At 38.6% G+C, this 24,003-nt stretch overlaps 4 protein-coding genes across 5 annotated transcripts; 1 reads left to right on the forward strand and 3 right to left on the reverse strand.

Annotated features, from left to right (window-relative positions):
• The first annotated feature begins 639 nt into the window (after window positions 1-639).
• On the forward strand, window positions 640-4,666 carry LOC112178856 (TVP38/TMEM64 family membrane protein slr0305). Of its 2 annotated transcripts, XM_024317106.2 has the most exons (6): window positions 640-813; window positions 1,697-2,137; window positions 2,733-3,019; window positions 3,354-3,590; window positions 3,698-3,915; window positions 4,177-4,666. In XM_024317106.2, the coding sequence occupies exons 3-6, from the start codon at window positions 2,771-2,773 to the stop codon at window positions 4,427-4,429; spliced, it is 957 nt and encodes a 318-aa protein (XP_024172874.1). In that variant the 5' UTR covers window positions 640-813; window positions 1,697-2,137; window positions 2,733-2,770; the 3' UTR covers window positions 4,430-4,666. The 2 variants fall into 2 exon arrangements, with proteins under 2 accessions (XP_024172874.1, XP_024172873.1); XM_024317105.2 differs by lacking the exon at window positions 1,697-2,137.
• Window positions 4,667-4,709: 43 nt separating this feature from the next.
• On the reverse strand, window positions 4,710-9,212 carry LOC112178855 (MLO-like protein 13). Its single transcript, XM_024317104.2, has 14 exons — window positions 8,765-9,212; window positions 7,944-8,001; window positions 7,635-7,852; window positions 7,391-7,507; window positions 7,261-7,300; window positions 7,047-7,153; window positions 6,869-6,943; window positions 6,683-6,771; window positions 6,283-6,332; window positions 6,153-6,193; window positions 5,709-5,921; window positions 5,563-5,630; window positions 5,212-5,272; window positions 4,710-5,089 (listed from the first exon to the last, which is right to left on the reverse strand). The coding sequence occupies exons 1-14, from the start codon at window positions 8,885-8,887 to the stop codon at window positions 4,850-4,852; spliced, it is 1,500 nt and encodes a 499-aa protein (XP_024172872.1). The 5' UTR covers window positions 8,888-9,212; the 3' UTR covers window positions 4,710-4,849.
• Window positions 9,213-9,361: 149 nt separating this feature from the next.
• Window positions 9,362-12,538, reverse strand: LOC112178853 (endoglucanase 25). Its single transcript, XM_024317103.2, has 6 exons — window positions 11,932-12,538; window positions 11,535-11,839; window positions 10,988-11,452; window positions 10,540-10,675; window positions 10,238-10,410; window positions 9,362-10,113 (listed from the first exon to the last, which is right to left on the reverse strand). The coding sequence occupies exons 1-6, from the start codon at window positions 12,308-12,310 to the stop codon at window positions 9,712-9,714; spliced, it is 1,860 nt and encodes a 619-aa protein (XP_024172871.1). The 5' UTR covers window positions 12,311-12,538; the 3' UTR covers window positions 9,362-9,711.
• Window positions 12,539-15,949: 3,411 nt separating this feature from the next.
• Window positions 15,950-20,624, reverse strand: LOC112175623 (ferric reduction oxidase 7, chloroplastic). The gene is made up of 9 exons (XM_024313329.2): window positions 20,147-20,624; window positions 19,970-20,069; window positions 19,687-19,881; window positions 19,301-19,535; window positions 18,213-18,540; window positions 17,848-18,124; window positions 17,039-17,288; window positions 16,515-16,944; window positions 15,950-16,361 (listed from the first exon to the last, which is right to left on the reverse strand). The coding sequence occupies exons 1-9, from the start codon at window positions 20,379-20,381 to the stop codon at window positions 16,186-16,188; spliced, it is 2,226 nt and encodes a 741-aa protein (XP_024169097.1). The 5' UTR covers window positions 20,382-20,624; the 3' UTR covers window positions 15,950-16,185.
• Between the last annotated feature and the right edge of the window lie 3,379 nt (window positions 20,625-24,003).

The raw sequence follows: 24,003 nt of genomic DNA on the forward strand, positions 1-24,003 counted from the left end.
TCATTAATTCCAATTCATGAACATTAACAAAAAAAACATTAATCGTAATCAGTTGCAATCCTATTCTAATTCCATATGGTAAGTAAACAGTTTAATGAAAATGATTAATGAAAGTGAAGTATTCTCATACCGACCCTTTTCTTCTCTCATTCCAGTTGTCTCCGATTAATGATTTTTTTCATTCCTAATAAGTAAACATGCCATGATTGAATTTCTTAGATTGGTCAATTTGATAATCTGGGCAGCAAAGTTGGAGTTTGGAGGCATAGTTTGAGAGAAAACTTTATTGCCCAGATTTTTTATTTTATAATTAGTAAATAGGTGCATAAGAGGAACTTTAAGTGAAAAATTAAACAAAAAAATTTTGAGGCTGTGTATTAAGTAAATAGGTATGGTATATAAAATTTCTCACCTTATCCGCAAAAAAGAAAGGAGTAGCAAAAAAAATAAAGAGAAGGAAAAAGAATTGAGGTTCTAGAACCGCGCGGTTGCGGGGTGAGTAAGCGATAAAATGGTTGACCAAGAGATGAAAGTCGTGTTGGGTTGGCGGAGTATCCATGGTCCACGATCCGCGTCCGCCTGAAAGCATTTTCGTAAAGAAATATAAATATCAAAAAAAATAATAATAATAATAATTAAACAAATGAGACGTTGTTTGTTTGTTTGATTCTTCTCTCCTCTCTCTCTCCTCTGCTGGAGCACCTGGTTGTTGAAAACAAAGCAAGCAAAGCACCTCCGACCGCCGCCCGGCGACCAGCTCCGGTGGTCGAACTCAAGCTTCCTCCGCTCGTCTCCACCGTCATAACTCATCAGGTAAACTAAGCCAACACTCTTCCCTCTTCTGTTTTCACTGATTTCTTCTTCAGCCCAAAACCCTAGCTCTCTTTCAGGACTCGGCCATCAATCTCTCTCTGATTCGAATACTAATCTTTGATTTCTTCGCTTCAATTTCCTCTTTCTCGAGCTCCGCTCTTTGGCTTTTCATCTCGAGTCTAACGATGAATGTGTGCTTGAAATGCGGACCTTTGATTTTCCGAGCTATTTTATCACAGCATTCTGTAAATTATATGTGCAAGTTGCAATGAATTTGTGTTTACGAGTTTAAACTTAGCATATAGAGAGATACGTTACGCCTCTGGAACTCTTTATTACTTTCCTTAATTTGCTTTTAGTGGCCAAATTTGATAATGTGAAATTAGGTTTCGACTATATTTCCGGGGCATATACAGATCATTAAGCTGTGGAGTGATGTTTCTCTTCAAACTACTTCATCTTCAGCTCTGAACAAATTCAATACGTATGGGTATAGAGGATGCTTTTGGTAGCAGCAACCACACCAAGTGAATTAGTTATCCCTAAATTGCGCTGAGGGGCGCGGGGGAGGTTGGTAATTAGAACAAGATTTTGTAGTTGCTGTGGTTTTTATTTGAGTAAGGAGAGAGGAGAAACATTTCATGTAGCGCTTACTTCTAATAGGATATAAGCTATGATGACCTGTAAGTAAGAGAATGCAGCTTGCCTCGAGTTTGTTCTTGATGTGATGAGATTGAAGACCGAAAACATAGCTATAGTTTCTCAAACTAAAATTTGATTAAGCGTGTAACAAAATAGTTCTTTTTCATGTTAATCGCTGTTATTTGTTTAAGCTGGTTTAGGTGGCTGTGAGCATAACAGAATTGAATCATGTTTGTATCAGGCAGAGTAAGGTAATTTAATCAAGAAATTGTGGGTAATTATGGTGAGTAAGGAAACTTTAGCTAATATGGAGTCGGTCGTTCGACAACCAGGATGTTGGGGTGGTGTGGATGAGCCCATATTTCAGTCCGATGATGCATTTGGTTTATCTAAATGGGATGCAAAGGAGTGAAGAAGGCAATGGGTCATGAGGCTTAGACCCATGGCACATGCTAGTGCAGATGACAAATGCTTTGAAGATCAATAAATTAATAATGTTCTTAACAGTCAGAGATGATATGCAAAAGAGATGATGGCTCGCCTGCAGGGTGATACTCCAAGCTTATTGCTGCCAGGTAGTGTTGCCTGCAGTGGTATTGGTTGTGGCACATGGGCTTGCATATGCTATCATGCAAATTTATCATGAGATGGGGCTTCAACACAGTGGTCATTTATGTTTAAGGTTAGTATTATATCAAATTAATATACGGCAAAGAGGAAATTCAGGGCAGGGAGGGAGGGAAAGAAGCTGAAAGAGATAGAAAAGGATAAGGAGAGAGCAAAGTGTGGTAAACTTAAGTCTATTCTCTAGCCAGTATTCGAAGAGCTTGAAATTCTCATTTTGATCCGGCTTTGATTTAGGCAATCCCAATATACTAGAATACCTTCTTTTTTTTTTTAGTTTATGTTAATTTTTTTATTTTATTTTATTTTATACTAGAATACTTGGAAGTTAATAAAATGCTGCAAGAACAAGAAAATTAAACACAATATAAAATTTCTAAATTATGTTTAGAAATGTGTAAATAAGAAAGAAAGGATATTCCTTGCATCTGTCATAAGTGAGATTCTCATAGCATATCAGGTGATTGAGTAAAGTACTAAAGTATAATCATGCAATGGTAAGTACCTTCCTGGCATATACAGTTCAGGAGAGCTTCTGAGAGTATTTCACCTTTTACCCTTCTGCCTATTGCTGGAATGAAAATGTAGATTATGCCAAGTGGAAAGAATTTAGGTGTGTATCTTACCCTTATTATTGCTTTCATCAATTTCAGTTGAATAGTAAGCCTTCTGCTTCTGGGGATCATAAAAGATGATGAGCTCTTCTGAAGAGTCAGGAAAGAATGCCAATTCAGTGCATCATGTGAGAGAAGACAGTGAATATGTTAGGCTGGTTATATCCAACGAAACAAACACAGCAGAAGCAGATGTCTTGCAGCCTCAATCAGAAGCAGGGGTTAAATCTTTTTGGTGGTGGACTAAAGCCTTAGCCTTGTGCCTTGTCACCATTGTATTGCTTCTCATTTTCTTGAAATGGGGGGTTCCGTTTCTTTTTGAGAAGGTACTTCATATTAACTCTTCTTTCTTGAGTCTTCTTATCATGTTATTGGTTCAAGTAGTAATTGTCCTGTTTATATTTTTCTAAATTGTTGGGCTGATTCACTGGAAAAATATTATGAAACCTCCGTGGAAACAAATTCTGTCTGTTGACTGCAAAGTTGATGTAGTTTAGATGATCTATGAAAATTGTGTTTAATATTGTAATTCAAAGATATGTCTCCACATGTGTGTTTAGGGGCATATGTATTAACTTTAGATTACTCCATAAAAATGGACATAATTTTAATTTGGCAGTTTTATTTTACCTGAAGCCCTTAATGACTTTTGTTCTTTAGGTTCTGTTGCCAATAATGCGATGGGAAGCCACAGCCTTCGGCCGTCCAGTTCTTGCCATTGTTCTCGTTGCTTCTCTGGCATTGTTCCCTGTGTTCTTGATCCCTTCTGGCCCTTCCATGTGGTTGGCTGGAATGATTTTTGGTTATGGCTTCGGATTTGTTATAATCATGGTTGGAACAACTATTGGGATGATCCTACCATATTTGATTGGTCTTTATTTCCGCGACCGTATCCATGTAAGATTTTCATTAGTCTTGAACTAATTATGATTATAGAAGAGAGTTTTTTTTTTGGAAGCATTTCCTTTTCTAGGTTTGTGATACATTATTTCTTATCTTGGCAGCAATGGTTAAAGAGATGGCCTCGAAACGCTGCAATGATTAGACTTGCTGGGGAAGGGAGTTGGCTCCATCAATTTCGAGTGGTTGCTCTCTTTAGGGTTTCACCCTTTCCATACACAATTTTCAATTACGCTATCGTGGTTACAAGTATGAGATTTTGGCCCTACTTGTGGGGATCAATTGCTGGGATGGTGCCAGAAGCTTTTATTTACATCTACAGGTCTGTTCTCTATCCAGTCTGAATATTTTACTGTTCCACTTGCTCGGATGTGCATAGTAGTGATAAGCTCTTAACAATTCCATATTTAAAAGTGCCAAAGGAATGTAGGTAGCAACTCCATTTCCTGTATTGATTCTGGAAATATCTGTACATCTGTTATCTCATGCCTATTTCAGCTAATTTGGCTATGGCCAGTCCTACACTAGCTCTTGTTTCTTTGTTAAATTAGTTTGTCAATGCTTCTGTTGTATTTTTGTGCAGTGGTCGCTTAATAAGGACATTTGCAGACGTCAAGTATGGGAACTATCACATGACTACCGTGGAGATTGTATACAACATTCTATCCTTAATTGTTGCAATCATAACCACAGTTGCTTTTACTGTTTATGCCAAAAATGCTTTGAATGAGCTGAAGAGGGCAGAGACTAGTGGTGTGGAAGCATCTGCTTCTGACCATATCAGCTTACAGATGGAGAAGCTTCCACTTGAAAAACCGCATATTTTTACGTTGTAGCAGAAACCTAGGCTTCCACTGGGGGATATATTAGTGCAGATAATTGGACTAGTGATGTTGCGAATCACTTAATTTTTTTCCTCTTACTGGGGAGGAGTTGGAGTGTTATTTTTCTTTTAATATCTTCTTTTTAACCTTGTAAAATATGCAAACAAAAGAAAAAGTTAAAAATAGAAATATTGACAATATCATCTTGTATAAAGTATTAGAGGAATTTCAGAGCATAGTTTGTGTTTACGAGGAGGTAACATACTTTTGTTTCGCTCAATGTGTAGTGCACTATTGTACATGGTAATAATCAAATAATACCAAAGCTCTTGTGTTCTTTCCTGTTTGTATTATTCCTTCACCAGAAATTATTGTTTGTACAAGACGTGTACTATATCGCTTATGTCAAATCAAGTTTAATCATACACAAAGCTAAGAGGATGAAGGTGGCTGGACTTGACAAGGGAGCACATTTATAGTTCTTTCCATGACAACCATTTCTTGTTCTGCAACATCGACAGTTGTGGAGGCTTCATTGTTGATCATTTTGTGTATACCATGTGAGGAGGATCGCTTGCTATCGTCACTTTTACTCATTGCACCTTCAGCCCATATACCGATGGCACCATGTACCGTTTCATCGAACATTCCCTCCTTGAACTTGCTACCCATCTTCATCCCAACATGTTCAAGCATACAAAGCTCATCAGTTCATAGAAATTGTTTTGTACAAATGAATAGAAGAAAAGTATATATAGGAGAAGGAAAATCTCAGACAAAGGGAGCGGCCTGACCTGGGTGACGATAACATACAATGGTAGGGTGCTGTAACTGCAAAGCACTTGAACTATCACACTGCAGAGCAAGATGAGAACTCAGAGTGAGTACATATAAATAAGCCATGGCTTTTATCAGAACCAAGCAGTGCACAACAGTAGGAAGGCAGTTAAGGAAACTAGATAATCCCTAAACAACATCTTTCATCATTGTATCTATGTTTTCTGATAACCAATGCATTTACTTATATCATAGCAAGTACTAATCTACTAATGAATCAAAAGGACATAAATCACAACTACAATGAAAAAGGATGAATGTTGAAAACCCTGCTTCTTTGTTTTCATACATAGAAGTAGGAATATTACCCCATAATAAGTCTTGCGATGATGTAGCCCAACTTTTCCATGATGCATGAGTGAATTCCATAGGTGCTCTGCAAAGTTCAAATGCAAAGCTTATTAACTCGAACTTATAGGATAGATATATCAATCCAAATACCAAATATACGTACCCAAATCCAGAAGAAGAAAGCAATCTCGAATGAATTTTGAAACAGAATGAAGTGGATCAAATTGAGAACAATCCTAGGTTTGTTAAACCAGAAGTGTTCATCTGAAGGCCTCACTCTTGTAGCTCCTTCATTAGCACGTACTCCTGTTTGTTCAACATCCTGAGCCAAACGGCTAATTATGTTTTCCAATTTGGCCCCCACTAGAAGCAGAAGCTGTTATGCATCACCCATGTCATTTCTCAATTGAAGCCACTGATCAAGATTACAGACACCACTTCACTTATCAAATTTGTTTACCAAATGATGTGACAATAAACTCATTCACGTGGACCTCATTTGTTTCTAACAAGTCATATGTACTTTCACACATCATTTGATAAGCAAGTTTGGTAAGTCCAGCATTTTCTATTAATGTACTTGATTTACTAATTGAGGTACACTTACAATCAGCGGTAAAAATGCTAACCAAAAGTATGTGTTCCATCCTGCATATATAAGTGTGAAATCCAGAAATTCAATCTTGTCATGGTGTTAGAAAATGTACAAAAGCTCAAACTGAGATTTAGAAAATTACCGTCCACATTCAGCAACAAAAACAGCACAACAAAGAGCCACAGGTACCAGCTACGTATTGTTGATCATATTAGTTTAGTTGACAGTAGAAAATTAAAATCTACAGATATACACAGCTTAACAATACTTAGAGCATGTAAACGATGCGAGGTACTTAGTTGTCAAATTTTTTTGGATAACAATGTTTTTTTAACTTTAATACATACTCCGCATCACTTAGTAAGTTAGTAGAACTGATTATCGATTGTGTTTGGCTTTGTCTGACTAACGCAGGGTGGTCTTGTTCTTACAGCCACGTACAGGCACTTAAAAGCCTACTGTGACCCTCGTTTGCCATTATTATCAATTGGTTCTGGGTTACATGCTCTAAGTTTGACAAAGATAATAATACATAAGCTTACCTGATCCCAACAATCTTTCTAAAATCAACTTCTAGTGTCCGCATCATGTATTTGTGAAAATCAAAATCAGGATTTCCAGGGCAGTGCTCCTGAAAGGAAACTGTGAGTCAATCTCATTCATTTTGTAATAAATAAACACAATGAAATTGTATGAGAACTGCATAGAAGAAAACATGAGATATTAACCTTGATAAACCCTTGCCGCAGTGCAATGTAGTCTGACTTAGTGATAGAGCCATAAAATTGTTTGAAGAATGCTATCTACCAAGATATATCAAATGAGTGTTATAACATCTTGTTTAGAATTATAGAGTTCCATAGCAATCTGAAAAATGAACAAAGAAGAGCTAGCAAGCCAACTCACCATCCAACCTATAATAGCTGCTCTTCTCCAATATCCATCTGCACGTTCTTTCAAGAACGCACGATGGTGATGCCCAACTTGAGCAGTACTTTTACCACTTCTTCGATCTGCAGAGAATATTATATTCACTCATACAACTCGATCAAAAGGACTAAACTAAGCACTTTCTCTATCAGCTATGCTAGTAGACTTGGGGATTTTAAATTCATATTACCCTTCTGGATGGATTCCTCCCAGCGCTTCCATTGTCGTACCTGCATATGGGTAAACCATATAGCACAAGTGAAGATGTGGAGCTTGAAATTATATCCATATATAGTCAAGTATGGTGGAAGATACATTACTCTTGCCCCTCCAAGAACCATGGTTGAGACACAGAAGATCACATGAACAACTGCTAATACAAAGATGAAGATGTGTAGATGATGTAATCCTTCCAATGATAACAATGGAACCTTCCCCTAAGGAAAACAAAAAGGACAAGCATTATAATTGTTGCAGTATTGTTTTCCATAACAATATTGCCACTAAAAAGTTCCATTGTAAAAGCATTATAAGTGGTGGGGAAGTGTACTATCATTGAGGTACCTTGAGCTGACAGTGATCTGAAGTTGTTTCTGCAGACAGAAGGCGTCGACCATTGTTTGTAGAGTGATTAAGAAAGTAATGTGCAGGGGTTTTGTGCTCAGCAGTTTCCCTTTTACATGGTAACATGTGAGTTGCGACATGGGCAGGGATGCATATGCGGCTTATGGAACGTTGAGTTACAGTTAGCAGAAGGGAAATGAACCCTAAAAGCATCAATTCTGTTCCAACATAGGGGAAGCACAGTGATTAGGCATGGAATTAGCAAAACAAAAAGAACAAAGATATGAAAACGAGAGAGAGAGAGATGACCTTCTTTTAGTTTTTGTAAGGCTTCATATAGTGCATCTTGTTTCTCATGCAGCAAGTACTGAATTTCCGAATTCCAAGACAGCAAAACATGAAAACAAACAGAAATAATTGAGCCTTGCAATGAGGCCAAACTAGTCTTTACACAATCATTCTACAACGTGCTATGTCATTTTTGTTGGAATCCTGAAAAAGAACTCACCTTGAAGAATTTTAAGTAAATCAATGGTAGATCGTATTTGTTCACAACTGTATTACAGAGCTAAGAAGAATGTTCCGAACTTTTAATTAGCTTCACGATCTATTTCCTATTACCCTCTAATGTGTTTCAGTCTGGTTTATTTGCATTGTACTTGCTTGAAAATAATTTTCTGACATGTTTTTTGACATTTACTGATTAAGTTCCCACCTTCCACATCTATACATTTCAATATTGTCTTTCACTACATTCGCTCTATATAGGCATTTCATTGTTAACTTGCCAAAATAGTATGATGATGACCGAACAAGATAAAAGAATTTACTGTTCTATTATATTTGTTTACTGTTAAGGAAGTGACAGCTCAAGTTATTTGTTCTCCGAGCATTACTCACTTATTTGGTTGATAATTAATAAGGACCTGTTTACATAGATGGCTCTTTATTAAGTCATAGTGCTAGTTTGGAGCTCCCTGACTTGAAGAGTTTTTGTGTCCTTAGTGCAAAAGATTTATGAAGAACAAGATGGAACAAGGGTAGGAAATTCTGACCAAGAAATCGAAGAAGTAAATAGTTTAAAATGATTGCAACTAGGATAACAGAAAGAAGGCACATAATTTAATTACCTTTCCAAGTTTATGAAGACCACGCTCGGCAAAAAGAGATAACAGAACAATGACAAAGCAAACACCTGCTACCACCCACGTTGGAGTAAACTCTAAAGAGCTGCTGAGTTCTTCTTCTGCCATGTCTCTTCACACCAAAACGAGCAATGTCATCAATCCACAGAACTAAACATCGATATCAGAGCCTTTTAAGTTGAGAAGAAAATGAACATACTCTGTAGCTGAACAAATATGTACAGCAAGAATGTCATTGTTGGGGCAAAGAATAACATATTCTTAAGCAAAGCAGAAGGAGGAAGAATAAAGCGGGAGAAAACACAACATTAGATTGAAGATGGCCGTGTATTTTAAGTAAGGGACAGAATTTATCCGCCTAGGTGGAAAGTTGTAATCTATTGCATAAGCTGGTGATAATAGAGCATGTGAAAAGAACCATGAAAAGCCAGCATTCATCTAGAAAATTTTCTGCTCATTGCATTTCTACGGCTACCCGAAAAACATTAGCAGAAGGTAAAGAACCTAAGCACGTGCTAAATTACTTTGCCAAAGATGTTGGCATCCATCACAGAGTAAATTGGGCATAACATAACACATGCGTGTCAAAGATGTTTAAATTTATTGTCAACAAATATCAAACTGTTCACTTTCCATGTTCCAAAGAATACATGATTCGTTCGTTCCATACATATATACTGTATATATCACAAAATCCAATCAAAGGGACATTTATCAATTCGTAGTGCTAGTTTGAGTCACCCTGATTCGGCCCCAGCCCAGTAATCTCTTCAAAATCTGTCCATTGCTTCTTTCCTTACCACCATCTGTTGAGATCTTCATGTTACCCAGTTACTGTTTATGATGAGATTTAAGCTCCAAAGTCTAACACTGCAGCAAAATCATCTACATGTCACACAACACAAAAGAATATCGGAGACTGCTTGGGCATATCATGGTTTCCAGGGTGCCGGAGGAGGTGGAGGAGTTGGAAACATTGGGGGAACCGCGGAGAAAATGGTATTTTTATCAATACCAACAGACTTGTCTCCAGACAAACCAACAAGCGCAAATACCAAACCTGCATTTCCAGCAAGAGTTGGCTCTGTGTAATTGTAATTAGTACGAACATCATGGAAACCATCTTTTTTGTCAGGCCCAGCCACCATGGCACCTTCAATAATATTTGGGTTTGGCTTTTTTGAGTCCCTCCATTTCCAACCCCCTTTGCAATTGTATTTGATCTTATTCTTGGGAATCGATGCACCTCTATGGTGCACTTGTTTTGGGTAATGATTGCCAAAACCTGTAACATAGCTCATTTTCCGGGGATTCTTGCCAAGAATGTAATCAACCTGCAAATCAGTGGAAAAATAAGTTAGTGACCACCATGCTTCAACAGGAGTGTCTGTTTCTTTTACATCTGTGGGTTGCACCATAAATGGTTAAAGAAAAGAAAGGAATAGACGCATGACATACCTGAAACTTAGCAAAATTACGCAAGACATCAGTGGAATAGAAGTTGGGTCCACAATACCATCCAGGAGTATCAGCAGCATCAAGATAATCACTGAACAAGGTTGCTAAGAAGGCTGCATTCACCACATATTGAAGTGGTTGAGGCCTTCCATGATTCAACTGGATCAAGCCACCTGCAACATCAATATGTAAGTAAAATCTTAGATTGGAATCCCCCACATACTTGAATAGACATGTCGATAGAATGAAGTCTTCCTACTCAAGTAGATAAACAAATGTTAATGGAGTATGGAACACCATACCTTTGGTTCTATTAAAGGATGTGAATATTGGCAGGTACGAGCACATGACTATGCTAGTCTGATTCTGAAATGTCCTCAAGATTTCTTCATATGGGTAACCAGGGCTCAAGAATAACCTCAAACGGGTCAGAAGCACCTAATCAAAAGAATATAAACATTGTGTTGGATAATGTTGGAAATGAAAGATATACAAAGTAACAAAAAGGGAATCACTCAGATAACCCAAATGCGTCTGACATTAATTGGATCATAGTGATTTCTAAGTGTTTGCCGTTCTTTTATATCTAATGAAGATTAAGTACTTAGAAACCACTATGAGCATGACTGAATTAATGAAGATAAACTAATTATAGACCGCAATACCATATAAAATCATTTATAGAATCTTGCCGGCATCATATCAATAAAAACAAAAACACAACAAACTTCTTAGCTCAGCTTAGCTAACCTGTGCACCAGCAAGTTTGTTGTCCCAACTGAATACTCCATAATCAGGGCCGCCCCAGAAGGCACCAGCATGCTTGGCAAGAGTAGGATGTGTTGCGAGAGTAAGATAAGAGTTATTCCCAGTGGCATAATACATCCAAGCTGCACCCCACACGTATTCATCCCAGTACAACGTAGAATTGTAAAAGACGGAAGCCTCTGAACCAGGAGCACTGTAGAGGCCCCTTCCTCGACTCCTTCCGAACGTGAAGAGCGTTGTGGCGCCGTGCACAAGTTTCTGCGAGTAGGCCTTGTTGTCCTTAAACACTATGGATGCGGCAGCCAAAGCTGCAGCCATCTCAGATGCAAGATCAGCGCAACTACTGGTCTGAAACACAGGGCGTTTATAATCAATGTCTTCGGGTCGAGTCCAGCAATAGTGATCATTAGGAGTAGTACTCCCTTTAGCAGTATCTCCTGACCCAACCTGTCAAAAATAAGAGAAACAGGGTAAACAGCAAACCAAATAACAAACGGAGGGAACCGTGGTTGTCGGATGTTATACACACCTGCGAAACCATGGTGTCGATTGTATCAGCGGTATGGTTGAAGGTCTTGAGGAAGTAATCAGCGCCCCATTTGATGAGCTCCTTTGCATGAGCTAGTTCCCCAGCGGCTTCGTACTTGGCACTGTACTCGATCACGCTCCAGCTCAGCAGAGTCATGGCGAATGACTGAGGGAAGTTGAACTTGATGGCATCTCCAGCATCATAGTAGCCACCCGACAGATCCTTGAACATGGTGTTGGGTTCACCATCTTTCACGCACGAGTTCCCCCTCCACGAAACATTATTGTGCTTCGGAAGCTTACCAGCTGAGAGACCGATTCGGAAATTCAATTTCATCCAAATCAAACACACACATGTATAAAATGCGCTAAAGAAAGTAGGAAACAAATAAACTCACATTTCTGAGCGTTGAAGAACATGAGAGCCTTGTGGAGAGCGAGAGTGTAGTTGTCCGGAGGAGCCTTGCCGTGGTGGTGACGCGGCACGGTCTTGACGATGAGGACGATCAGCCCGGCGAGCAGGCCGGAGACGAGGAGCGTCCCTACCGTCCAGATAAAGATCTTGCGGCTGACGATGACGCACCCCAGATCCACGTACTTCTTCTTCTTCTGCTCCCCGGTGGGGCCCAGCAGCCAGCTCTGCTGCGTCTCGTCGAGCGGCCGCGACGACAGCGCCGCCCGGTCGAGGTCCTGCAGGTTCCGGCTGCGGTCGTCGTCGGTGGCCGAGTCCGCCGTGTTGATCTCCAGCGGCCCGCCCCATGGATCCCTGCCGTACATGGCCGAGCTTCAGTGGTGAGTCTGCCGACACCGTCAGATTTGATCCACCGACACTGGAGAGAGAGAGAGAGAGAGAGAGAGAGAGAGAGAGATCTGAGTATGAGATGAGAAATGTGGACTGGGTAGAATAGGAGGAGGAGAATGGGGGAGTCCAAGTGGGACTTTTATGGGTGTGTAATAATATAATAGGAATTTTAAGCAAATAATTGGGCTGTGACGGTGGCTCAAAATTACAGAGTGATCACAGTTGTATTCTATGCTCTCTTTTCTGTGTGTTCAAATCATGTGGGTTGCGATTTTCTTTTCTATTTTCTAATTAATAATGGCATTTGGTTTGGTGATAGAGACCTCTCCGCTAATTCGACTGTGACAGTCTGTCTAATTTGGTGTGTCACGCGCGCGTTTTGCTGGTGGAGAAGTGAAAATTGCTTTTAGAAGAGGAAAAAGAGTGCCAACCAACCAATGTGCTTCATTTTGCTTCAGAGTTCAGACTCGAGAGTTGAGACCCGAAAAAACAAAGACTAAAGTGCTTTCTTTTGCTTGGTTTACACAGCAGCATGGATATTAATAAAAATCTTCGGAACCACTTATTAGATTACATTTGTTCGGGCCGACAGTATTGGGTTGTGAAAATTTTTGCTGGTGATCGCTAAAATATCCTCATGAATAGTCGAAGAATTCGATCATATTTTCACAAATTAATTATTAGATGTCTAGATATTTATGTGTAGATTATTTATGTAATTTTTTAATTAAATTGAAAATTGTTAAGACATTCATAATCATGATTTATTAGTTAGAAATATGAACGGTTCATATTTAACATATTCGGTTCATCCATTGATTTGATCTAGTTCGTTACCTTAACGATTAGTAATTTAGAAGAAAATTTTTAGAAGTAATCTGCTCATGCATACATAAACATCTGACTGTTGATTTGCCATAATGTAATTGAAAAGTGGGTTATCTAAATTGTTGATTAGAAAGTCCTCAATTAATCCTCATTTTAGTGGTCTTCATAAGAAGGGCTAAGAGCGTCTCTCTCTCTCTCTCTCTCAGCGGAGGCGAACCTAGGGTTTTCAGAAGGGTGGCCTACATCCGTCGGACAGGATCTATTGTTAAGCAATCAAAGGTCCCTCAAGCGAGGTTTTCTTGCTCCGGATCGGGGGTGTCGGTATCAGGTTGCAGGGGTGTTCGCGGTGGCGGGGTGGGTGAGGCTCAGTTCTGGCAGGATGAAGTGGTGGAGCAGATGGGCTGTGGAGGTCGGATCCGAGGTTGTTCTTCTCAAGCTGGTTGCACGAGAATGGTGGATGCGAGTTGATTCACTTTGTTTCGGGGATGGGAGTATTTCCAGATCCAATCGGGGCATGGTGGTTGGTAGTTCAGCGTCTTGGGACAACTGGTTGGAGAATCGGTGGCCGGTGGTGGGCTGTTGCAGGTTTCGATCCGGTTCGGTGGTTTCTCTGAAGTTGGTAGCAGGCTGTTGTAGGTGGTGGCTGGATGCAGGCGAGCGCGATCTCTCTCAGGCGGTGGCGACTCGGCTCTGGTGGTGGCAGCCCACTGCTTGGGCCCAAAAAGAATTGGGTTGGGCCTTAAACTGTGGCTGTGGTATCCTTGTCTCTTGGGATTATGCTTGGGTTTGGGCCCACTGTTTGGGTCTGGCCCAAGTTGTTTTATTTTTATTTTTTACATTTTTTATTTTGTTTTGTTGTCTAGGTTGGATGCGTTTTACGCGCCCAATTGTGTAGGCCTAATCGGGCTTTGTGTCTGGGTATGCACTCTAAGTGCCTTGTCTGCTCTAGGTCGGCGACAACTTATTTTCTTAGTCAAATGGGCGCTGCCGCCTAATGGCAGGGTGAGACTAAGTGCCGTCGGATTTACTTTTCGGCGGCAACATAGGAGGAAAGCTGTGCTAAAGCAGGTAATTATACCATGTTGCACGCGGGGTTCATATCGAGTTATCTTTCCGCTATGTCACTGCTATGTTAAAGCAAATGGAGTAGCTATTGCACTCTTTGCTAGTTGATGCTTGTTAGAATACAAGTCTCCTATAGAGAGTTCTAATATTATTTCGGAAAAGTTTCTAGATGCTTATGGTAATCAGGGGTTTAGGCTCAATGTCTCCGCCTTGTATTTGACAGTTTCATTAATCAAGGCTTGAGGGCAGCCACACCAGCCCTTTATTCAAAAGAAGAAGAACAACAAGGGCTACCAAATTAATATATCAACACATCAAGTAAATTAAATTTAATATAGTGTAGACTGACTCTATATATAAGAAAAATAACTTAATTTAATTTTAAATTAGTCTATTTTTATATTAAATTAATCTACTTGATATATCGGTACAGTAATGTTACTGTAGATGAACCAATAATTTATTACTTGTACAACCATACAAGCATTTTATACAAGAAAGATGTTTATAATTTTGCAGATCACTAACAGGGGCAGTAGGTGTATAACGATTTAGAAAAAATCAGTATTTTGATTCTCATATCGTAGAGTCTAGAATGTAGAATCAATCTTACTGAGAGTGGCAGCATCCAAAGTCCAAAGCCAACTACCGTTACTTGGTGAATACCAAGTAACAAGCCCGCTCTACACGCTTCAACCGCCATATTAAGAGCTGAGTGAGTATGTAGATAAAACAATCTTTGGAGTAACCAGAGTTTATAGTGTCAAATAGCAAGACTGTGGAGGCTTGAATCGGAACTCTATTGTTCCACTAAATTACCTCATTACACTTTTAACCTAAATCTGAGATAGCATCGGCAACAAAGTTTGCCTCTCTTAATACATGCTTAAAAGAAATTACGGAAAAAAGTAAATTAATTTAACTTGATTTCAAATTAATCTACTTAATGTATCGGTACATCAATGTACTATAGACGAATGAATAATTTATTACATGTACAGGCATTTTATACGAGATGTCTTTGATTTTGCAGATCACTAACTGGGGCAGTATGTGTATAACGATTTAAAGAGAAAAAAAAAAAAAGTGTTTTGATTGGCTGAGCTCTACCCAAGACAAGACATTCTCATAGAGAGAGAGAGTCTAGAATGTAGAATCAATCTTACTGGGAGTGGCAGCATCCAAAGTCCAAAGCCAACTACCGTTAGATAAAATACTGTTTTCGACGCGTCCGCATTGGGTTTGGCATCTAACCTCCTCTAGTGACAAAATGCCACATGTTGCCGTTACGGTTCAGACAAAAAAACATAAACAAAAACAAGTTTGTTGCGGTCACAAATATATCATGTGCTTCTTTCTTTTGTTTTTTCTTCTGTCTCCTTTATTTTTATATTTATTCACTTTGGCAGGTAACTAGGCAGGAAAAAATGATATTAGACCCATTCCAATTTCAAGATGCATCATTTAACCCAAAAAGAAGAAACAAGAGAAATGTAGCTTAACAGCTAAAGCTGGTTGCTGCAATCCAAATCCAAGTTTTAGCTTTCTCATTAATGAAAAAAAAAAAAAAAAAAACCAAACTCTCAGCTCTCCATGCTTTGATGTTGATGGGGCAAGGCATCTTCATTCACAGTGATTGTTAAGTTTTAGTGAATGCAGTGATGGTTATCTTGATTTCACCTCAGATGTTCTCATTCAGTGATGCTATTCATTCCCCAAGCTAGAAAATCATCATATTTGAAACAAGTTGGAAGGACAAAATCTTATATGTCACTGCTGACGTTTACAAGATAAGTAGTGATCAATCCAGCTTGAATATTTTCTACAAAAATCCTGCTTCAATATTAATAGGAAACTTATATATCTGCTGATTCAAGTGTTCAATTATCCTAAAATAGGAAACTTTATGAGGAAACTACCAAAACAGTGTCAAAAGAACACATTTTTGATGATCACCCTACAAATCAAAACTATGGCTGTTGTAATGGAATATTGGGCTGTTGCCTTTTCTTCTTCTTCCTAGATTCTGTGACCTACATTCTTTAGCAACACTGGACTGTAGAGTTGTGGGACCACACACGAAGACACCAACATTAACTTGAGCCGAATGTTGTGCTAAAGATCCCAAAATTTCTGCAGACAGAAAAGAGGGTTCAAAAGATTAAGAATGAATGACCTATGTATAAACAACTAAAAACACACTTATCTTAGTTGAGGAAGATTGATGGTTTTGGTCTGATATCAATTGTTGATTCATTCTTTAATAGGTACTTTCTGAAAACATACCTGAGAAGTCTGGTCTGCGGCCATACCGAACTGTGGCTGCACTGATCAGAGTTTTCTGGTATTCATTTGTGTCTGTCGGTCTTCCATTACTCTGCACTATTTCAGTATTCCCATTTTCAGGACTCTCTTGGAATGAGGTTTTTCTTTCCCAAAGATGCCATAATCCAATTGTGAGACCTCCAAATATAAGAACACTTGCAACCATACATATCACAAAAAGAAGCCCTAAATACCACCAAGCGTCTATGCTGTAAGGGTTTATGTAGAATACGTCTAACAAGCTCAAAACAATAACAAACCCAATTGTAGATGCAATAACATAAGTTCCGGCCCATATCTTGTTTCCTGTGCCAGTCAAAACTGACATGGTCGCTTCCCTGGAGACGGAGAAAACAGAAGAACTAGGAGCGTTGTAAAATCTACCATCTTCCTGCATTTTTAGAAAATGAAGTGTAAGCTACAATCATGCTAAAAGATAAGTGAAAGCTCGTATGGGGAGGGAATTCATGCACAATTAGACCTACCACTGGACATTCTGATTCACGTGTGACATAGACCTGGATTTCAATATTCAATCCATCAGAAAAATCCATAGACCCCATGTCAACTGTGGAAAGAAGAGAGAGCTCATTTGACGTTTTGATAGCCCAAATAAGCACTACATGTTGCGGTAGACAAGGTTTGTTCATCTTAATTCGATGGAGAATATCACTCAAGATAGCTAAGAATGGTGAGATCCCACTGCCTCCTGCTACCAAGACAAGTTTTTCATACCTAAGAACACAAATATACCAAGTGAATCCCTTGACCATGAATAGATAGATTAAAGAATCACTTCACAATAAGAAAGGCATAAAAATGCAATCTAGTAACATATATTATTGAATGCCCAAGAGTCCTGAAACTTTAATCCATTAGGAAGTCACCAACAGCCTATAAAAAAAGGCAACACCACCATGCAATAGAACCCATTATTGAGAGACTAAACCTCTTAGGTTGTGGCCCAAAAGTTGCAACTGAGAGCTAGTGATTTATATTTCCAAAGTGGATCCAGACTACACTGAATTTTTTATATGAAGTGCACATTTGAAAGTTTCCTTCGACATGCATGCCTAACTTGTTATATATTGAAAATCTAACTTGCCGTTTCAAAGTTCCATGATTAAGGAAATCTTTTAGATCAATCTGTATATTGCAGATGCAGTCCAGGTCTGAAGAGAAAACATTAAATTTTCTTTCCGCAGAAGAAATCAACATATCTCAATTGTCTTTGAAGCATGATTCTCATTAACTAATATGCATGCTAGTGATGTATCTAGTGTAGGAGACACACCTCAAGTAGTACGGTGATTCATGGCCATAAGGCCCCTCAACAGAAGCCATAATCTGATGAGCAGGAGTGTGTGGAAGCAGTATATCTGAGGCCTCTGCAGAAGTCTTGGAGACTGTTTCCCTTAGCTTTGTGGTCCATTCCCCAACGGTCTTTATGAGGACTTCAAGATGATATTTACCATTCAGAGGACTGGATGAGACGCTGAAAGGATGCCATTGCAGTGAAGTTATACTCTTCACTTGAAGAAAGATGAAACCAAGCGCATTGTAGTGCAAGTCTGCATCGTCAATGAGGAAAAGATTTATAGGGACAAAAATCAAATAAACAAAAGGAAATAGTTTAGTTATGCGAAGAGATTATCTTACTTGCAGGTTTTGGAAGCACCAACTTCACAGTTCCACATGGAAAGCATGTTGCTGAAACTATGTTGACAGTCTTTCGTGATTGGCAGAACCTTAGAAAGCGATCCAGCATAAAAAGAAATATTCCTCCAGCAGCTTGGCTGAAATTGACGCCACCAATATGCAAGGCCAAGAAGATGACAAACAAAACATAGAGTTGATGGGTATAGTAAAAAAGCTCAAAATATCGCTTTCTCACAGGAGGAAGTGCTGTCACCCAAATCAACAGAAAGATTCCATAGCAAATAATTCCCGCCAAGTTTGCACCACCATCACTTTTCCACTCTACTACCTGCATGAATGAATAACTAAAAATAAATAAATAAATATATACTGTATTCTATGTTTGTCTGTACTTAAGGTTATATATATCAGGCCAGAAAAAGAAGGTAATATCTAGAAGTGGTACTTCTCACATTTAGCATAGGAGTAAACAGTATCAAAAAGATTTTGTCATAAGCTTGTAACCAGAAGAAAAGATTCATTTCCTAAAGGGTGTTGATCTTAACAATTTTCAGTGCATGGAGAAAAAGCACTCTACTGACTTATTTGTAACAAATTAAGACATTTCAGAGCTACAAGCAATCAGCTCTTGTCTATTGAAGTTATGACACCATAAAATTTACTTAATGAATTTGCAGTCTCACATATCAATTATGGTTCCTGCCAAAAAAATTGGCTGAAGGGAGATAATTTGCTTATTTTGAATATGGAAATGTTATATCACGACAAATAACGGAAACTGAAAGGTAGAACTCTCATTATGATGGGTTTTATTTAAATTAGATAGATTGATGCAAATCATTGTAAGTTTGCGATAAAGTACAAAACTAGTGAACTACTTACTTAGTACTTATCATTCTTTTCCTATCCATCCACCCTCGACCAAAAAGGTGCTGGATGGTATAGACATTGCATGTGAATAGATGCAGATGTCAAGGTGTTGGAGCTTGCAAAGAGATTATAGATTGATCCAATAAATATGCAGACCAAAGTATGCATAACAGCACACTCATACAGACATCTGTGAAATGATAAAGATGAGAACTCACTTCAGATGGAATGATGCCTCGTATCGCCCACACAATCATATAGCAGAGTCCATGCATAGTAACAAGGAAGAATATGAGATTCCCCAACCATACATGATATCTGGTCGCATGCTCGAATGGTATATCAATAAGGCGGAGAAGAATTGATCCCCTTGCAATTGGGAGAAACAGGAATGCCAAGCAAGATAAGACTATCAAACCAAAGCAATAAGCTGACATTTGCAACATAAAAACCCTGAAAGGTAGAGAAGAAATTATGTCAAGTTCTAGAAACAATTAAAGACAAACTCCTTGCATTGGCAGTGGGAGCCAATTGAAAAGAACAGAAGTTGAAATGTACATCCTAGTTTTAACAAGAGTTTAAATTATAGAGAAAAGCTTTGCACCTTTTCTCTCCATCGGTCAAATCATCACCATAGTCAGGTAACATCTCGAAGTTGGCTACAGTGTAAAAATACAGCGCCGAGAGAACAAACACAATAAAGAGAATAATGCCAATCATTTCAGCTGCAGAAACAACTCCTAGTGGTCCATCCACCAGGACAGGAAAGGTCCATAGGCTGAACTTCGCCTTCTTCTTCCTATACAGCATTACATGTACTTGAGTTAGTCACTTTAACAAAACAGACGGTGTGCAATGCAAATGGAACAAGCAAAAACATGACATACTCTTGATACTCTTCTTCATCTTCCTCGAAAAAGATGATATAGGGAACAGCAAGAAAAGCAATAGCGATAATCGGAGCACTGTATAACATCAACACACTCCCTGAAAATGCAAATAGAATCATTCAGCAAAGCAACCAAACTGAGCCGGAGCAGAGACATTGAATTCGGGATTCTTACCAGTCTCTCCAAACAGAGTCCCATCGGTGGCAGCAACCCAATCAGTATAGAAAGTGGAGCCGAAGTCGGAAGGTATAATGAAGAAGAGAACAATCCAGGCAACGAATATGAGCCACATTGCAGATTTGAGAACCCATTTGGCCAGTGAAAAAAGGAAGCTCCTCTGCTGGGTCTGCTTGGCATAACCTCCAGCGCCATTGGAAATAAGAGCAGAGTGTAAATCGTCCACGGCCATTGGGACACAGAATCAGCAGGAGGAGGAGGAGGAGGCTGAGGTGCTTCTTTAAACATGTTTCTTGGGTTGTGAGCATGCCCTTCATATGGGACTTTACCCATACCTGTATTTCAAACTCCGTAACTAATTCCTGAGACCTGGTTAGTTAAACTGGGATGTCTGAGCTATGCTTCTTCTTCTTCTTCTTTCTTGGGTAGTTTCAGGACAGGTGGAGGAAACCAAGGGTGGGTCCGAAGTGCAAGTTGCAGTGATACTAGTGGAGGCGGGCGCTGAAGATTAGTTGATATGGGTTGTTGGTGCTCCGACAATCCGGGTCCGAGTAGCCCGAAGCCAAGAAATTTAGTTGGGTTTGTTGGAGGCTTTTGGAGTACGATGTAGAAATCGACCCTACCACTTCTAGAATAGTGAGCCAAGTGTGTTTTTTAAGTCTTGAATCCAAGAAAGAAAGAAACCCACATGTGTCAAAAAAAATTCAAATTTACAAGTTTACAATTCCACTGCGATGAAGAACATAAGACATTAGAGTAACCCAAGCAAACAAGGGTAGCACAACTTGTTAGAGTGATCGCCACTCACGATGCCAGCTTCTTATTTTTGGTTTTTTTTTATTGTTACTTCTGAACTCGTGGACTCTTTAGTATTTATGAGTAGCTAAACGTTTTTGTAGTTCGGGCTCGATTGAAGCTCTAATAAGTATTGTTGTTTTAATATGGGGAGTGAAGTCTATTCTTTTTATTTTACAATTCACACTTCATGTTTTATTTTTTAGTATACTAACATCATATTTTTCAATTCACACTACAAAAATACCAAACTTAAGGTACTAAATAAGAAAACATAGGGTGTGAATTTCACTCCTCTTTAATATTAGGGTTTTTACACTAATTTAATTCATTTTCTTGGATGAAAACGTATTTGTTATGTGAAAATTGTTAATTCTCTTATGTGTTTCTTTGCCTGATCACCATAGATACATATATCAGGATCAAGCCATAGGTATATATGTGACTAGTCATATCACTGTATACCTAATTTGCGGTAAAAGTATTGCGGTATTTGTGTTTCGACAATACATAGGATACATATCGTGGAGGTTTTGGTTGCATTCCAATTCTCTTTGCTTTTAATGATTCCTAAGTGTTCCTTTCAAAAAAAAAAAAAAAAAGATTCTTTAAGTGTTAAATCTAAGTAAATACCATGCTAGGTTGCATTCTAGGGAATAGGTTATGACCCTCATACCAAGTGATTAACATATAAGCTAATAGAGAATCAATACGAAAGTGCACCCTCATACCAAGGACTTTACATGAGTGTAGGCATCAATATGAATTAAATCTATTAGTTTGATCCATAGTATTAGCTTATTCGTTTTCTTAAAAGTTATTTCACTAACCAAATGATCTTCAAAAAATAAAAAAATCTCTATCAGTAGTTTAACTAAGGTGTCTAGTGTCTTTATGTAAAAATTAGTGGCATTTAGAATTATGGTCGTATGTCAGTTTAGATATTTTTGACTGGATAGTTTAAGTTTTATTTTGTTTTGAGTCGTACATTACCTTTTAAATTTCAAACTTCTGCGAAACGATCCCTTATTATCAATACTATGTTCCACTAATCATCACTATAGTAGGGTTAAAGTGTAGTTGTTTTGTGCATCTAGTTTTATGTGTATAACCCATTAAATGTGTAGTTACTTAGGATTGTTTTATTTGATTGCTTTTCTACTTTTATTTTGTGTAGTTAGTAGTTTTCATTCGTTTACTAACTTTTGTGTTTGCTTTACATTGTAGGTACCATTATGTACAAGGAGTTGACTACTTCCTTTAAATTTTAAAATTGAATACACTGCCAAAGCAAATCGAAAACAAGCAAACCAAGTGTTTAATTGTGGATAGTACAATGGTGAATTCTCGCAAGAGAAAGAATTCACATACGAGCTCGCATGTGATCTCGAATCCACCCTCAGATGAGGAGGAAGAAGAAGAAGAGGAGCAGGAAGAGCAAAAACCTATTATTTATATGGCTAAGACAGCAAAACAGCGAAAGCATCATTTGTACATACAAACTTTGCTTCACCATCATGAATTTCGTACACACCGACAGGATCTTTTACTAATACACCATGATTGCTTAATACATTGCCTGTGTTCAGGGGACTACCATCTAAGAACCTAATATACACATAAGGGGGATTTTTGACATATGTAACTGTTTGAACCTAAATTTGGCAAGGCCTACATGACGTTAAGTCGGGTCCCACATGAAGCAGGCATGGGTCATAGTGAGCAGTGATATAATAAATATTTAGCCGAGGCCCGGCTCGCTTCACTTCAGTTGAGGTCCGGCTCCCTTCACCTCAACCGAGGTCCGGCTCATATGAGTCGATTTCTGGTTTACTTGTGGCTGAGATAGTCCTATCCAATGCCCGTTTCAATTGGTCAGGGACACTGATGGCAGGACATTATGAGCAGATAAAAGCTACTAAATGCCAAATTCTACGTTCAGAGACATTACAGCACTAAGTGTGGCCATTACAAAAATAAGCATTGAAGAGTCATGATGGTTGATCGCCAGTTATGCACATCAAAGGAATTTTATTCTTAGAATTCAATTTGTAATCAATCCAGTCTCAACAATTAAAGCTGAGATTGTATTTGTTTTATTTATTCTGTACTATAAAAGGGGCCGTAGACATCTTTGTTAATGGTCCATGACCAAAAACACAACAGCTCAATACAAATTCAACATTCTCTAATTCTCTATCACATCTCTACACTATCAATCTAAAGTATCTATCGTCAATTATTTTACTTACTGGTATTTTTCTTGTCTTTCCTGCACTTTACATTCTTGCATATTTATTTTGTCGTTCTCTAATTCCTTGCTTATTATTTTTCCTGTACTTGATTTCTTTGCATCTACTCTCCTGCATTTACTTTTTTCACAAATCATATTAAGAAAATTATATAAACAAGTTTTTAGGGTTCACTCGTTTCTTTGTCCATACTCGTATTGAATCAAGGCATCAGGGTAACACCTTATACTTTGATTTTGTCTTTACTGTGACTTGTGAGTATCTGCATCCTATAGATTTATCAATTATCACACACACTTTCACATTCACTCACCGAGTTGCACAGCACGAACACTTCGGCTAGAAAAGCCGAATCGTGTAAAGTCCTTGCATCCAAGGCAGAGAGAACCCCGCGGCCGAGATCGATCCTTCCTCGGCCCACAGTCGATTGATTAGAAGTCAGATCAGCGTAAACTCTGTAACCTAGATCAAAACCTCGCTCAGCCTCTCGACAGCGAGTTGGCACGCCCGCGCACACGTTACCAAGCCAGAAGGACACGTGTAAGCCAAGAAGACCTCGGCCGAGTGACATGTGGCCGAGACGATTTTTGAGCGAATAGTAACACATGAATCATCACTAACTTAACCGATGAAAGTCTCATATTAATTCTATTCCTTTTTCATTGAAACAAGAGGATAAAAGGTGGTTATATTCTTTACCTATATATACTAAAATATATATATATATACACACACACACACTATCACAACTAGGGAGCAATTGGCCACCAAATCTCGAAGTAATTCTTCCCTACCCATAAAATTAGA

The sequence above is a fragment of the Rosa chinensis genome, chromosome 7 (assembly GCF_002994745.2).
Source record: "Rosa chinensis cultivar Old Blush chromosome 7, RchiOBHm-V2, whole genome shotgun sequence".
Lineage (NCBI taxonomy): Eukaryota > Viridiplantae > Streptophyta > Magnoliopsida > Rosales > Rosaceae > Rosa > Rosa chinensis.

What these genes read in the sequence shown, in the direction of transcription:
- LOC112178856 (XM_024317106.2), top strand. Translation starts at nt 2,771, where the DNA reads ATGATGAGCTCTTCTGAAGAGTCAGGAAAGAATGCCAATTCAGTGCAT. An exon ending in TTCCGTTTCTTTTTGAGAAG is followed by an intron (nt 3,020 to 3,353) that starts GTACTTCATATT and finishes TTTGTTCTTTAG; the next exon opens with GTTCTGTTGCCAATAATGCG. An exon ending in ATTTCCGCGACCGTATCCAT is followed by an intron (nt 3,591 to 3,697) that starts GTAAGATTTTCA and finishes TTATCTTGGCAG; the next exon opens with CAATGGTTAAAGAGATGGCC.
- LOC112178855 (XM_024317104.2), bottom strand. Translation starts at nt 8,887, where the DNA reads ATGGCAGAAGAAGAACTCAGCAGCTCTTTAGAGTTTACTCCAACGTGG. An exon ending in AGAAAGATTGTTGGGATCAG is followed by an intron (nt 6,333 to 6,682) that starts GTAAGCTTATGT and finishes AACAATACGTAG; the next exon opens with CTGGTACCTGTGGCTCTTTG. An exon ending in CTTTCTTCTTCTGGATTTGG is followed by an intron (nt 5,631 to 5,708) that starts GTACGTATATTT and finishes TGAACTTTGCAG; the next exon opens with AGCACCTATGGAATTCACTC.
- LOC112178853 (XM_024317103.2), bottom strand. Translation starts at nt 12,310, where the DNA reads ATGTACGGCAGGGATCCATGGGGCGGGCCGCTGGAGATCAACACGGCG. An exon ending in ACAAACTTGCTGGTGCACAG is followed by an intron (nt 10,676 to 10,987) that starts GTTAGCTAAGCT and finishes TCTTTTGATTAG; the next exon opens with GTGCTTCTGACCCGTTTGAG. An exon ending in GTAATTTTGCTAAGTTTCAG is followed by an intron (nt 10,114 to 10,237) that starts GTATGTCATGCG and finishes ACTGATTTGCAG; the next exon opens with GTTGATTACATTCTTGGCAA.
- LOC112175623 (XM_024313329.2), bottom strand. Translation starts at nt 20,381, where the DNA reads ATGGCCGTGGACGATTTACACTCTGCTCTTATTTCCAATGGCGCTGGA. An exon ending in GACTCTGTTTGGAGAGACTG is followed by an intron (nt 20,070 to 20,146) that starts GTAAGAATCCCG and finishes TTGCATTTTCAG; the next exon opens with GGAGTGTGTTGATGTTATAC. An exon ending in CCGCAGACCAGACTTCTCAG is followed by an intron (nt 16,362 to 16,514) that starts GTATGTTTTCAG and finishes TTCTGTCTGCAG; the next exon opens with AAATTTTGGGATCTTTAGCA.